At 39.5% G+C, this 14,719-nt stretch overlaps 2 protein-coding genes across 2 annotated transcripts; one reads left to right on the top strand and one right to left on the bottom strand.

Moving 5' to 3' along the window:
• Window positions 1-5,163: 5,163 nt before the first annotated feature.
• On the bottom strand, window positions 5,164-8,654 carry LOC124860946 (cis-aconitate decarboxylase-like). Its single transcript, XM_047354557.1, has 6 exons — window positions 8,536-8,654; window positions 8,024-8,078; window positions 7,696-7,883; window positions 7,420-7,512; window positions 6,857-7,062; window positions 5,164-6,404 (listed from the first exon to the last, which is right to left on the bottom strand). The coding sequence occupies exons 1-6, from the start codon at window positions 8,551-8,553 to the stop codon at window positions 5,480-5,482; spliced, it is 1,485 nt and encodes a 494-aa protein (XP_047210513.1). The 5' UTR covers window positions 8,554-8,654; the 3' UTR covers window positions 5,164-5,479.
• Window positions 8,655-8,850: 196 nt separating this feature from the next.
• On the top strand, window positions 8,851-13,734 carry si:ch211-153b23.3. The gene is made up of 11 exons (XM_047354305.1): window positions 8,851-8,965; window positions 9,796-9,966; window positions 10,055-11,551; window positions 11,631-11,723; window positions 11,810-11,914; window positions 12,012-12,121; window positions 12,216-12,407; window positions 12,506-12,668; window positions 12,797-12,962; window positions 13,081-13,175; window positions 13,256-13,734. The coding sequence occupies exons 2-11, from the start codon at window positions 9,810-9,812 to the stop codon at window positions 13,339-13,341; spliced, it is 2,664 nt and encodes an 887-aa protein (XP_047210261.1). The 5' UTR covers window positions 8,851-8,965; window positions 9,796-9,809; the 3' UTR covers window positions 13,342-13,734.
• The last annotated feature ends 985 nt before the right edge of the window (window positions 13,735-14,719 follow it).

The following is a 14,719-nucleotide window of genomic DNA, read 5'->3' as shown; positions in this document are numbered from 1 at the left end:
CAATTTTTCATTTGTTACATAATTCCATATGTGTTCATTCACAGTTTTGATGCCTTCAATGACAATATACATACAATGTAAACAGTCATAAACATAAAGAAAACCATTAAATGAGAAATTGTTTCTAAAACTTTTAACTGGTAGTGTATCTCACAATTATAGATGCAGGGAGGCTCATGTCTTTCGTTTGTCACCACTGTTTGCTGCTGTTTCATGTGGGTGAAGAGAAAATGCATGTGCAGTAAAATCCATTTGATTTAATACCAATTAATCGTTGTTTGAAATGCCGCCATATGATTTTCATGTTGCTTTTCTTCTAAAAATAAAACATCTGAAAGTTCTTACCATTACAGATATTACAAAGTATGATTAAACATTAATAAATAGAAATCTCTTAACAAAGTGAAATTGACTGTGCAGTGAGTTACAATTACACTTTTATTAGATTTTTTTAAATTTTGAGGAAAATGTTTAAACAAATTGAAAATATTCTAAAAGCATTACATAAAGTAGGGACAGTAGAATAGAAGCACAGAAATTGTCCACTAGATGGCAGGCTTTGATTCTCAGTCCACTATGACCAGTGGTTGTTGTTGTATGAATGCTATTTTTATTTCTATTTCTGTTTTTGTATTTTTTTAAATTGTTAGGTTTTACCAACACAAACTGTTTTTAGAAGAATCTGTGATCAGTTTCATATATCTCAAACTGTGCTTTAAAGAATCTTTTTTTCTGTAAAACTGATTGAACTGTTCATGTTTAAATTCACTCCAGACTTAAAGAACAAAATAAATTTAGTGCTGCCATATTTGCTTACCAGCCTCACACTGTGCACAACACAGGGGGTTCCCACTTCCCTTCAGCTGGCTGGAAATGTCAATAAGCAATAGAAAAGATGTTTGGGGTGCAAACTCATTTTTATTTTTCAGCACCTGTGAAATCTTTAGACTCAGTAGTGCCCATTTATATGTCTAGATTTATCATGATGTTTTATCATACAGGTGTGCATGATTAGTTATATAATGATCCACACTGATGACACTGAATGAAAAAACAATCTCATTGTGTTTGTGAGGGATAAAACCACCATGTTCAACAGGATGAGGCTCTTTTTCAATAGGAGGTCGTAGTTGTTCCCCACTCAAATATTTTTCACATTTTAATATATAGAATAATCACAACAGCATGTTTGTTTTTATATGTGATCTCTTTATTTTGAACAAAAGTTTCACATTCAGATTCAGTTCAAGCTTTAAAATTGATCACATTTAATATTAGGTGCAATAAACCGCTGTCATTTCTGAGTAAAAATATGTTCACCACCCAACAAAAGCCTCCTGATGAAACATCATTTTGTGGGAACTTCATATATGTCACAACTATAGATGCAGAGAAGCTCATGTCTTCATCTATTGGCACTATGATTGCACCAATATTGTTTGGCAGAGTTTCATGCAGGTGAAGAGAAAATGAGTGTCCATGTGCAGTTCATTGACCTCATTTTTTTAGAAATCTCCTCTTTCCTGTTGAGTTAATAAAAATGGCTCCAGGTTCTGTTAAAAGTAAACATATTAAGAAGATTGTCACTTCCTGGTATTTTTTCTGTGCATCAATAAAAATACTTCCTTCTGTTCTAAATATCCATTTAAATGAAACCTTGTGCAGTCAACAGACTGTGAAGTTGAGACACTGATTCAAAGATTAACAGCATTACCACCTCAATTTGTGGGTTTATTTGATCAAGTAGATCCTTATTTAATAATTTCTTACAATTATCCATCACAATGTTGGTTTTCTCTTAAAGAAAAATAATTTAAAGGTGTTCGTATTGGAAACAGAAAGTGATTTTGACCAGTTTTGTTATCCTCCGACACATTGGGGTCCAGGGCAAAGAGTCGTATTTCCCTTATCAGAAACGGCTACTGACTGTGTTACGGTGCAAACGTTTCCTGGTTTACTCTGCTGTAATAAAAATGAATGCATATTCACATGCACAGGTTTATCTGGATGTATAGCTATGGGCGATTAAATATGTAATGATTCTAACTGGTGACACATTGAAGGGGAAAAACATCTCCACGTGTTTTTGTGGTATCTGTTGTAGTTGTTAACTCTTCACATATTTCTCACATTTATATATGTAGGATAATCACAATTACAAGTTTGTTTTCATGTTTGATCTTTTGTTTTGAACCAAACTTTGTTTTGAACCATCTGTTTTCCTTGAACAGATGCTAAATGAATAAATGGGTTTGAACTGAATTGGACTGACTTACTCCACAGAGACACACCCTTTCTCTTGTAATGTGTGCATTTATCAGCTCCAAGATAAACCATCTAAATGTGTTTCCTTTTTGTTTTACTGGAAGCATAGATTCACAGGGCAGATCTTTTCTTATTGCTCCATTGATGCCAGAAGTCCCACCTAAAACAAGTAATTAACCTTCTTACACTTTTATATGCACATAAAATGTAGTCCACAGTTGGGTGATATTATTTTCAAATGGATTAATGATACATTCATCCTCTGTAATGTTTTTTTTCTTCTATATTCTATGCTATTTGCTGATACATTGTACTGGTGACTCTGGGCCTCCTCACAGTTTGCTGGGTAGACCCAAACTTAGCTGTCAGCTATCCATTCACATACATTTAGTACGGTGGTGTTTTTCTTCACTCCTTTCCCCATGTAAATTTCTGCAGGTTTCTCTTGTTCTGGAGATATGTGTCTCTGATCTGTTGTTGCTTCTGTCTTCTCAGAATCTCTCCACACCCCAGGTGTTTTTAATGACATTATTTGGCTCTCTCTACCTATCAAAGTTTGGTAAAACAATACGTTTCTGTTTCTCTTTTAACAGAACTTTACTGTGGATGTTCTGCAGAATTAACTTAACATGAACTGATCCATAGTTTTATGTTTAGCATTTTTAAAGAGGTTTGTCATTATATACATTCAATGCTCAACACATACTAAATATATCAATAATAGGAAAGAATTGCTCAACAGTAAAGCTTACTGCCACTTTCTTTACTCAGTACCATTAAAAGTTAATAATTTCCTTCTCCCTCTTTAGGTTTTTTTTACCCTTACAATTTTTTATCAGAAACCCCTCCATAAAACTGTAAAGGTGAGTTTGTTTAATGGTGCCATTTGCAGGGCTAAACTTGGCAGGTGTATGATAGAGAGACCCAGCAACCACCAAACTCATTAACTGCAGACCAGAATGGGGAAGTTCCTTGAGTTCCTGGCAAAATCCTTGAAGCCTTTTGTTTCAGTTCAAAAAGTGTACACATGAACAAGGCAGTCAATTCTTTCTGTGGCTTTGTGATAAAACCATTCCTGCCAAAAGCTGATTGTTTTTAAATGATTTACAAAAAACGATTTACCTGCTTGACAGATCAAGGTGGAGTAATGACATACATCACAGGAAAAACTCTGGGTCTTTGACTTTTATAAAGAGGACCATTTAGGTGACATTTTATTGGTTTTGTTTCAACTCATATAATGAAGCGGTTTCTGCAGATCAATACGGTTAGTACTTTTTACCTGAATGACAAGACCCTATCAAAAAGCACATAGGGCTTATAGATCACTACAATAATCATTAAAATAACACATTTACAGGAAATGAGCCTCCTACCTCAAGTAAATTATAAAACATGTGAATTATCATTCCCACCACCTACTGACAATATAGGCAAGTCAGTTGTTTTTACAATATGAGAGATTGCTGCAATATCAACGAACCAACGCAAGCGACTGTCCACTGTCTCCAAATGGTCATCCAGGAGGAGTGAATGCTGCAAGTCACTGACTCGATGCAGTCTGCTGGGTTTCCTTAGATAGAAACCTTTTTAGCCAATTTTAATAATAGAATGACTTTGACTGCATCGATTGATAACTAGAATCAATTGGAATGTATATATTTGACTTGGAATCTGTATGATTCGATGTAATTTACTTTGTAAAGTGCCTTGAGACAACATGTAAATCGGAACTATATAAATGGACTGAATTGAATTGAATAGAGGGGTGAATCTTGACTGACCTCCTAATTTAACTCATTTATGATTTTGCAGTCAGCAATTCAATGTGTCTTAATGCATTTTAATATGTTTCTATATGTAACTAGTACCATTCATGACCATATTTTTTAGTTATATAGCTACCAATACTGTCTAGACAGAGAAAGCAAGATACTTCACCCACCATGCCTGCTGATGGGAGTCAGAGAGCTTCGTGGCACTGATTCTGTTTAGGGCAACTGTGACTAAAATATAGCCTACCACTGTCAGTGTGTGAGTGGGTGGATGGCTGATTGTAAAGTAAAGATCTTTGGAGTCCTCTGACTTGAGAAAGCGCTATATTTACCATTTTGATGTCAGTGTCTTTGTGCCACACCTCATTCAAACTAAGTCCATTAACAGTTTCTGTAGAAGAGGTTGTGTGAGGAAAGTTCATTGAGTATCGAGGTGGGTTCTTCAGTCACAACAAATACTCCTAAAATAACTATTTTTCCCTCCATTTTTGAAAACAATCTGCTCATACAGGATTGAAATTAATTACGCTGTAATACCTATACTGCACTGTCAGGTGATAAAAACCCAACAATTAATCCTACATTAATCCTTGGTTAATCGTCAAACTCGGAGATCCAAAGCAGTGGAAGGGTAGAGATTCTACAAAAAGTACGGAAGATGCTGAAGTAGAACCTTTATGCAGTAGAACCTTCTTGCAGTAGTGCGACCAACTACTCCACCTTGCAGCCTATGTTGTTTCTTTGATGATATGTCATCAGTAAAACAATTTCATACATATTCAATAAGCAATGTAATCAGATGATATGTCTGGAACCAAGGGGGCTAACTATTTTGGAGCAGACCTCTATACTATTGTTTCAGATGTTTGTGTTGTTGATGAGCCCAAGATGTGGAAAACTGTTCATGCGTCACCACAGAAAGATATGAGTGTGTATTCAGTGGTACAGAAGACGACATTCATTTTTTAACAGGAATTATGCATCCAAACAACAATTTTAGTAATTCAGGAAGTTTATTAGGATGAAAACACAAACAAATATGCTACATTTCTGTGATATAATGTTTAAGTGATTAAATTAAACAAGTGTTTCAAAATATATGCAATAGAACAAACATAAAATATATACAAATGGTAAACAAATGCGCTATATAACATTAATACCTGAACATACCCAGTGCAGATGCAATTCATTTTCCTACATTGCTTTGATCACATTCTATTTCATTCACATTGAAGATTTCTTTTAGATTTCTCTAGTGTAGATTAAAGATATACAACCTGACATACCAGCAAGTATTTAAATGTCTTTGTTCTCTAATAAAAGAAGCATTTCCTGATGATAAAGTATTTTCAGTATAAATATAAAGTTCCATATGCTTTTTATCTCATTTTAAGGTTACTCTGCCCTGTTGCTTTGTAGTGTAGGTTTGCTAATCTTTATTGTAGCTGTGAGAGCAGGTCCTTACAGTCTCCAAGTCTGTCCAGTTTGTCCACCACCTCAACCAGCCGCTCAACCTTCTCTGATGGAAGCACCACTTCTGCGTTGCTCCTGAACTTCTTCCTCAGGCTCTCGATGGTCAGTGGGTTGCGCCAGTGACCATAGAAGGTATCACAGCGTCTTCTCAGGATGTCTCCTCCTACAAGTGTGACCTGGACCTCTCCGTACATCAGGTTGAAGTTAGCAGGGTTGTCATGGGGATGCTCTAGCCGAACTCTGCTCAGCAGAGCATGCAGCTCAGGGCGGCTCATGGCAGCTGGGGTGAAGGACTGCACGGTCACCTCACCATCCAGGAGAGCGCTGCAGGCGTTAAACTGGAAGGAATGACGAGCCTCATGCTCTGACTCAGGAAAAGGCCTGTTGATGTATTTAGATAGGGGGACTCTGAGCAAGATGTCCTGGACTTGATCTGTGAAGACCTTTCCAGGACCAACTCCCACAAGAAGCTTGTGGACAGAAGCTGCAGCATCTGCCACCCAGTGCATCCCCAGATGGGCAGGGAAGCGCTTGAAGCCCATGTCCTGCTCCTCTAACAGAAATGCATGGCCATCATGGGGTGAATCTAAAGGCTGTGGCACATAATCTTCATAAAAAGCATTAAAGCCGGCCACTCCTGCAACAGCATCCAAGACCAGATGACTGGCCTCTAGGCCTCTGGAGGCCAGAAGGGCGGCTTCAAGCCCCAGACGTGAGGCGTTGCCGATGTGAAGGGGCTTGCATTGAGTGGCAGCGTTAGCCATCGGAGCTCCAGCCAGGGAAGCAGCTATAGCCAAGGCATGACTGCACTGAGAGGGATTCAGAGACAAGATGCGAGCACAGGCTGCTGCACTTCCCATAGGACCAACCACAGTGGGAGGATGAAACCTGACAAAAAACAGAGATAGTTTAGTAAACAACCATTCATGCTGGTGACTAAATAGATATTTTAAATCCAATGTGTTGCGAGCATGATTTTAACAGAACCACCAGATCTCCAGCTAAGGTGTTTGAAGGTGTTTTGTTTGTTTCTCAGTAAAACAAGCAGGGGAGTCAGGTCACTTGAATCTGCGAAACACACACCCTCTTTCCTACACTTGGCTGGTTGTGCAAATGCTACAGAGCCTCTGCTAAAATTAACCTCATTACGCTCCATTCAGAACTCACTGACAACACTAAAAGACTGCATGCTGCACCTCAGCGGCTATTTGTACACCACAGTGCTGAGATCAGCACCAGAGGTCAACAAACTCGTGGATACAAGTAAGCTACATACACGAAGCTCTGTACTAAATAAGTTTCATCTTGGTCTAACGTGACTTCAAATCTGAGGAACTGACCTTTTAGGAATATTGCGAGCTTCGTTGGAGAACCTCATCAGGCGACCCTGGATCTCGATGCCAACATTAAATGCCAGTAAGAAGTCCAGACCACTGGGTTTACAGCTGGCTGGCATCATGTCACTGAGAGCTAACACAGCAGGAAGGACGGCTCCTGATGGATGAGTTGCTGGATGCCAGGTGTCATCAAAGTCCATGGAGTGAGTCTGGAAGCAAAAAGACTTTATTCATCAGATGCTGATAAATCAGAGTTAAACTGACAGCAGTTTATAATTCAGTAGACTCAGTTCTCCTGCTGTCAGTCTTTGCAAAGAGTTTGTTTGTCTGTGTCTAGTGTGTTTAATATATAAAATGACTTAAAAAGAAACTTATGATGAAACGAGCTTGATGTTCAAATGGCTTCTCTGGAAGCAGATGTACTGATGGAAAGTTTTAGGACAAGCTGACTTTTTTTTATTTTATAAGCTAACCCTGTTGTTTGTGACGAAGCAGGCTGTTGGAACAGCTGAGTAAAAGCAGTTCCTGTACCTGAGACCAAACTTGTTCCAGTAATTCATACTCACCGCCACTCCATTGACAAAAGCAGCCAGTGTTGGGGAAAGCCGGATGTCCCTGCGGCCGTACACAGAGCTGATGTAATCAGGAGCATACATGTGCTGAAAGGTCATCAGACACAGAGGAGAAAATGTATTACATAATCTGTTCATGACTAAACTTATTTAACCACTGATCTTTTCCTCCTTTTATTATCGGTCCCCAAACTAAGTCTCCCTTGATTTAGCACCTCTGATTATATAAGGTCACTGATTTGCAAGATATTAATAAAGGTTTTGATTTACCTGGCAGTGCTGCAGGGCCAGTTCAAACACGTCTGTTGTGCTTCCAATGAGGCCGACCCCGATGCTGTCCAGCACCATCCTTTTACTGCGCTGGAACACAACAGGAGACAAATGCTGGGGCTGGATTTCACTGATGAACCTCCCAAAACTTCCTGTGACCGTGTCCTCAGGACCCGGCTGCTTCAGGACTGCAGCAAGGTAAAGGATGGAGAGGAAGAACAAATGTTAGTTTGTATGAGCTGAAAAATGTGGCGCAACAGGAGCCAGCTTGGGTAAAAACATGTTTCCTTTTGCTATGGGAAATGAGAAATTAAGCAGAAACTCTTACCCTGAACTGCAGACTGATGCACTCCTCTGGCAACCTGAACTGGCCGGATGGTTTTCTGCAAGCCAAAGAGGACAGAGTACGCTTGGTTACACCTCAAACACCTTTAGACGAGGTTTAGACTTTAACGTTCTAGTTTCTAAAAATTCAAGTCTGTTTCAGGAAGCTGAAAACACTGCAGTTTGTTTCTTTATCACTGTGTGACTCAGAGTGGACTTCACTCACTTTAATGAATATCAATCAGGTCCTTTTCCTCTCGTGTAAATGCTGTAACAGGTGTGGTTTACCAGAACTAAGCCAAGTCCTTAACAAGAACTGTACCTTAACATTTAGTCTTAATAAAGACAGAAAAATATTTTTTTTTCTAGAATAAATTGAGGGTTTAGTCTAAAAATGAGGAAAATGTTTTCTTAAATTATGTTTAAATGCTCTTTCTACTTATTTATGATCGTAATCAGAAGCTAAAAAAGTGAATTCCTAGAAATTCACAAATGTAGAAACAGCTTCATTCTTACCTGTAGCACTGAGAGCATGGCTTCAACTTGTTCCTGTCAGAGACTTTCTTCTTGTTCCTCTTGCTTCCAGCAGCTTTTCTCTGAAGGATGCTGATGCTTCTCTAGTTGTAAACCTGTCTGTCTTATATAGTCCAGAACACACAATAACCACAAAAAACGGCCAGAATCAAAATGAAGAATTTCCATGGTAGTCATTGTCCCCCATTGTGACACCAAGAATCATCACCATCCTCAAGGAGGGGGGAGGAGGAGGAAAGAGCTCAAGCTTTGTGCAGGGTCAGCCAGTGATGTCATCTCTCTCAGCATGTTGAATGTGTTGTGGAGTGGGGGAATTTTCATGAACTCCTCCTACATATGTCCTATTTATTACGAACTTTCATCCCTGCTGCAGCACAAATCAAAGCTTCTTCTGTCTGAGGGACATCAACAGGTAAGACTTCACTTTCTTTTTCTTTGCTACTAACAAGAGGCATGTTTTTGTGAGTGCATGTTCCTTTAAGCTCAAAGGTATTCGTACAGTTGGTCGATTTGATTCAAAATGACTTTTTATTTAACCAAGGAGTTAGCTTTACAATAAAGTCGGGACCCTGAAATGTTGACATTACTTCCAGTCAGAAGAAACTTGTTGGTAAACTAAAAGATTACTTTAAGCCTAAATCTGTCAGGTATTTGAATAATTTGGGCTTAACAGTAGCCTCTCTGCATCCCAGAAACATGTATACCATGTTAATGGTTTTATTTCCTTACTCTTAGTTACCTTTCTGATCTTTCATTTTATATTTCGTTGAGGGATACTCCACGACAACAAACAATCTTATATGTAACACAAATTGAGTTGACAAAACTATAACAATTTTGCTACAATAAGGAAATGAAAGGAATCAGTTTTGGGGGTTGAAAACATTTTTTTCTTAAGAGTAAAGTGCTGCTTTTTAGTGATAAGAACTGTGACTACAGGCTTGTTTCTTACATTTGTCAAACTGCAACACTGACTCTGCTCGCTCTTGACAAAGCAGGACCAGCAGGTCTCAGATATGCATGACTATACAGATGAGACAGGAAACGACTCCAGGACAATAGAATGTTTTATCTAGAAAGTATTCCCACAAGACATGTAAAAGAACATGCAAACATATCAATTGCTCTGATTAATGAAACATTTTGATTATGTTTGAAGCTTTGTGCGCTCCAAAAGTGTTTGGTTTCATGATATTTATTGTTTGGTCTGTGTTGTTCTTTTATGTTTCAATTTGATTGTAGATTCAGAACAAAACATGGCAGCATCAGATGGGTTTCCTGCCAGTTTCTATGGGGAACCGGGAGTGTTAGGAATGTTGTCAAATGGGATCAGTGCATTCCTTGTACTTCTTCAGAACTTCAATACAGCTCACAGTGGCAAAGCTCCAGTTGGAGTAGAGAACATTCTTGCTGGTAAAATTGGATACAAAATAACAAAATAAAGCATAATTAGATTTTCCAAGAAGATGGACTTATTGTCATTTTGCAACTCTTTTTCAAGGTGTACATCTCATCCTGATTGGTGGTGTATGCCAGTTGGTGGCTGGACTGCTCTCCTTCCGTAAATACGACCACCTGAGCGGTACTGCCTTCATTGGCTATGCTGCTCTTTGGGGAAGTTATGGTGTTACTAGAATCTACTATGGTGCCTTGTCTGAAAATCTAAATATGGTATCATCGGTAGATCAGATAATGAACAATTCATCCAACATTATGATGAGTAACACGTCTCTCAATGACTCCATGAAGCACTATTTATCTCTGTCTATAGAAGAGTCAGCAATTGCTGGCCTGGTCCCCTACATTCTCCTGTCCTTCCTTCTTGCGTTTTGCTCTGCCACGGTCAACTACATCATGCCTTTTGTGTTTGGAGCTATCACGGCCACTTTGATCTTTGAAGCAGTAGCTCTAGCAGCAGACTCCTGGGCTCTGGTGGTCTCTGGGGTTCTGGAGTTGCTCATTCTGATCTTTGCCATCTATGGTTCAGCCGCTCTTCTCATCAAAGGTCTGACTCAGCGTCTAGCCCTGAAAGGTTTTGGGACCCCACTCTTTAATGTTCTCCTACTAGGGACCCCCAACTCAGGAAAAGCCCAAAGTGGAGGCCAAGAGAAGAAGAAAAACACAAAATATGCAGAGCCAATGGGTTTAGGTTTCTTCTGTGACTCCATTGCCCCATTCATCTTTACTTTCTACAGCTTTGGGTACATGAAATCATTTGGTTTAGGTGTTGCATGGGTATCAATCATCTCAGTTGCCCAGTTGTTCTCCAGCTACTACGCTCATTTGCGCCAAGACTGCTACCACACCACAAAGTTTGGGTTCCACGCCACATATTGGCTCATCAAAGCTTGGGATGAGTTTGTGGTGTCTGTGTTAATAGTGGAAGACAGTAAAGTGTTCTCTGGAAGGCAAGCAATGGTAGGGGACTGGTTCTTTGTGGTGGCAGCCTTGGTGCTTTGTGTGGGGAGCCTGAACATGGACGTCCTGGAACTGATCCATAACTTGCTCTTTGTCCTGCTCACAGTCTCCACAGTCCCTCAGATCCCTCTGCAGGGTTACTACATTTTCTCTGGTGTAGTTTGTTCTCTCTTCACTGCAGTCTCCATCTACGGCACCTTCACCCGTCTCATCAACACCATTGCAGAAAAGTCCCTCATACCTGTAGGACCACAGCCAATGTCCTCTGAGCAGCTGAGTAGGGCATTGAGATGCAGGTCCAAACACGGAGATCAGGATGTGCTGCCACAAACTGATCAGACCTCAGATCCTCTGTTCTATCTTTCAAATGGAGTAGCAGCTCTGTCAGCTCTTCATTCAAGAAGTATGAGTATAAACCCTTCCCTCCTGCACCTGACCATCCCCTGGCTCCTGATCTCTGGAGCTGTCATCCAGGCCTATGTCAGCAGGTTGCAAGTGACAGGAGGTGGCCGCTTCGGGTCAGTCATCTCCTCCATCTATGTGGTTGTTTGGGCAACGTGGACATGGTTTAGATTTGCAGGTATGTCAGTGCAAGTATATAAACAGCATGACAGCATTTGTTGCCAACAGGAATCTGATCTCAAGTTACTTTTCACCAGGTAACCAGATTCAGCTCTCCACTGAGGCAGATTATGGTTTTACTGCAGGAGCCATTGCCTTCCTGGTCATCAATGCTTTTCTTATATTGATTGGTAAGATATCTGCACGTTTTCACTTGAAGATATTTGTGTCTTGGTTTGTTTTGATTACTTTAGTAATTTTTTGTTAACTGTTCCAGCTGCTTATAGAAACCTGGTTCTTCTGTTTCTAACAACACTCATGGAGGTGGTTCTGGTCTGCTTCCTTCTCTCCACCCTACACAAACTGCCATATGAGCTTGAAAGTAAGTTACCAAAAGCCACATTAATGAAGTAACATGGGTTATTTGAATCTACATAGACCTCAATATATGCTCATTTTTACATTACTTTTTCCCACAGTTGCCATGCTTGCTATGGTGTCTCTCGTATGCATTTATGGCACTTTTGCTTCACTGATAAACTGCATCTTCTCACAAAGGGTGTTGCCAATGGGGCCTCCTCTCATCAAAGTAATTACTCCAATGACAAAATTGTTGATCCTTTTAGAGTTTTCCATTACACATGGATTATTAAGCATATACCCTTCATTTTGTTTGGTTTTAGGAAAACATTAATTCAGAAATAACTCCGGAGCTGCCATGTCCGGTGGCTAGCTCTCGCCTCTCCAGCGGCCTCTTAAAAATTGCTGGGCTTCTGGAAGAGGGAGGAGTGTGTGGTATTCCCACAGACACTGTGTACGCTCTGGCTGCCTCCTGCAAGAATCCCCAGGCCATAGAGAAAATCTACAACATCAAAGTAAGAAAATGATGGGATTTGTTGAACTGTGACTATGCTCTTATAGAATAAATTTCTTGTGTGCATCTAATGTGTCATCAAATATGACCTTTTTCCAGGACCGGCCAGCAGAGAAGCCTATATGCATTTGCATTTCTAGTGTAGAGCAGCTGGTAGCAGCCAAGCCTCCTTTCAGTCCTCTGCTGTGGGAGTTCATGAGGAATGTGTATCCAGGAGGCATCAGCTGCATCGTCAGCAAAGGAGACTGGCTGTTCAAACTAGGTAAACAGTGTGGAGTCATTTTGTTAATGCATGTGGAGTGAAATCTGTCTGGTTTTAATGACAGTTTGATCATAAGTCAATAAAATAATTAGTTATCCTCATCTCAAATATCATCTTCTCTTCTGCAGGAGTGGGAGCAAGTTATGACCGTGTTGGCACCAGGGATAGCATCATGATCCGTGTCCCTGACCACACGGTGACCTGCCACTTATGTGACATCACTGGACCCCTCGCTATTACATCAGCCAACCCCAGTGGTGAACCAGACAGCACCCACCACAGCATGGTCATCAAGTAAGACACTCCTAAAAGAACTTTATTAAACATTTATCACACAGCAGGGTACTAAAACAGCTACATTATAAGCATATAGAAAAATTCTCACTTTTCCATTATTTCCTTCTGATCTCAGTCGACTGGGGCACAAGATCCAAGGGGTCCTCTGTGACGGGGACTCCAATGAAGTTGTTGCTTCAACTGTGGTCAACTGTCTGAGGATTGATGAAGGTAAGTGTACATAGTCCCTTCTTCTCATGTTGGTTTTACACAGCGGACTCTAACGGAAGTCTCTCTCACTTTTTGTTCAGGTATCATCACCATTGTTAGAGAAGGCTGTGTCCCAGCGGTTAAAGTCCAACAGATCTTTGAGAGGCTGAAAAACACAATGTTGTGAGAGTCTCCTTAATTACAATCTCTTCATTGCTTCATGTGAGACTCAGCATCAGGGAAAACATTTAAAAACAAAGCTTTGTTTATATAAATGTTGTCTGTGCTACTCATACTTGTGCTTGAAAATGCAATATTTATTTTAACCAGAAGAATTTTAGCTAAGATACCATAACTTATTAAAAGTAATGTTTCTCTGTCATCGTATCCTGAAACTGAAATTTTTCTTAGTTTTGTTTGAGATAATATCAAGATTTATTTTTCAAATGTCTGTAACTTTGTAAATTGTTTTGCATGTATTTAAAATATTCTATCTACACTCACTGTGGCATTGTGGCTTTAGAGAACAAATGTTTTTTTCTTTGACATGTATTAAAGGCCATTGTGCATTGTTGTATTCAATTACTCTGTGCAAATAAAGTCTTTAACTAATGTGTAAAAATTACTTGTGACATCATTTATATTAAATATTTTATGTTTTAAAGTGTTCATTTGGGAATAAGGCAATAAAAAGTATCTTGAAAGCACAAAGAAGATTAGATAATAAGATTTGATAATAAATTATTAAGAGACTATAAACATTTAAATAAAGTTTTTTGATAGACAGTCTTAGATATGAGAAAGTAAAACAAAGCAGTTTACTGTTCTGTGATATTTCCATTCTTTATTTCCATTCTTCTGTTATTTAAATCTGTTCTCAGATTAGCACCAGAAATGAAACACACACCTTTAAAATACCGTTAATAAAAGGGTTAAAATGCATGAGCGCGGACGGCGCGTTATGGCCAATCTTTTGTGTTTAAAATCACCCTTTAAATAAAGTTTGTCTTAACTTTAAAAACACACAAACACAGAACACAAAGCTGAGCATGTGTGCTGCAGATAGCCTGCTAGCACCAAGATAGCAGAGTTCAACACAAACAAACAAAAACCAACTTCATAAAATGAAAAACGTTTGGATAATTTCATCCTAAATATCTCTCTGCTCAAACCCTGACCTCGTTTGAATTGTTTTGAGGAGGAGTTGTCCGGGCGACGACAACATTTGAAGAAAGCTCCGTGAACAAAGGGTTAGCTTCCAGCTAACCTCCGTAGCTGTTGATGAAAGACGGCTCGTTCTGTCTGCCAACCAACTGCACATTTCCGTAACCACGGTGATGCGGGGCCGTTGTCCTTCCTTCAGACTCGGCTTGTAGAGACCGCGTCTCTGCAGGGGACTCTCTGGAACACAGTTTGCTTCTGCAGGCTTCAGAGAGAAAGTAAAGCAATGCTTATACCTTAATTTCCCCTTTTATGAATGAATACCGGGTACACAAACAGTGATTCACTCGTACTTAACTTGTGCATATGATCGCGTGATCTTATGACACCCTTGTATGCAGTTT

The sequence above is a fragment of the Girardinichthys multiradiatus genome, chromosome 23, assembly GCF_021462225.1.
Source record: "Girardinichthys multiradiatus isolate DD_20200921_A chromosome 23, DD_fGirMul_XY1, whole genome shotgun sequence".
Classification (NCBI taxonomy): Eukaryota; Metazoa; Chordata; class Actinopteri; order Cyprinodontiformes; family Goodeidae; genus Girardinichthys; species Girardinichthys multiradiatus.
This window is presented reverse-complemented; position numbering and strand designations above follow the sequence as displayed.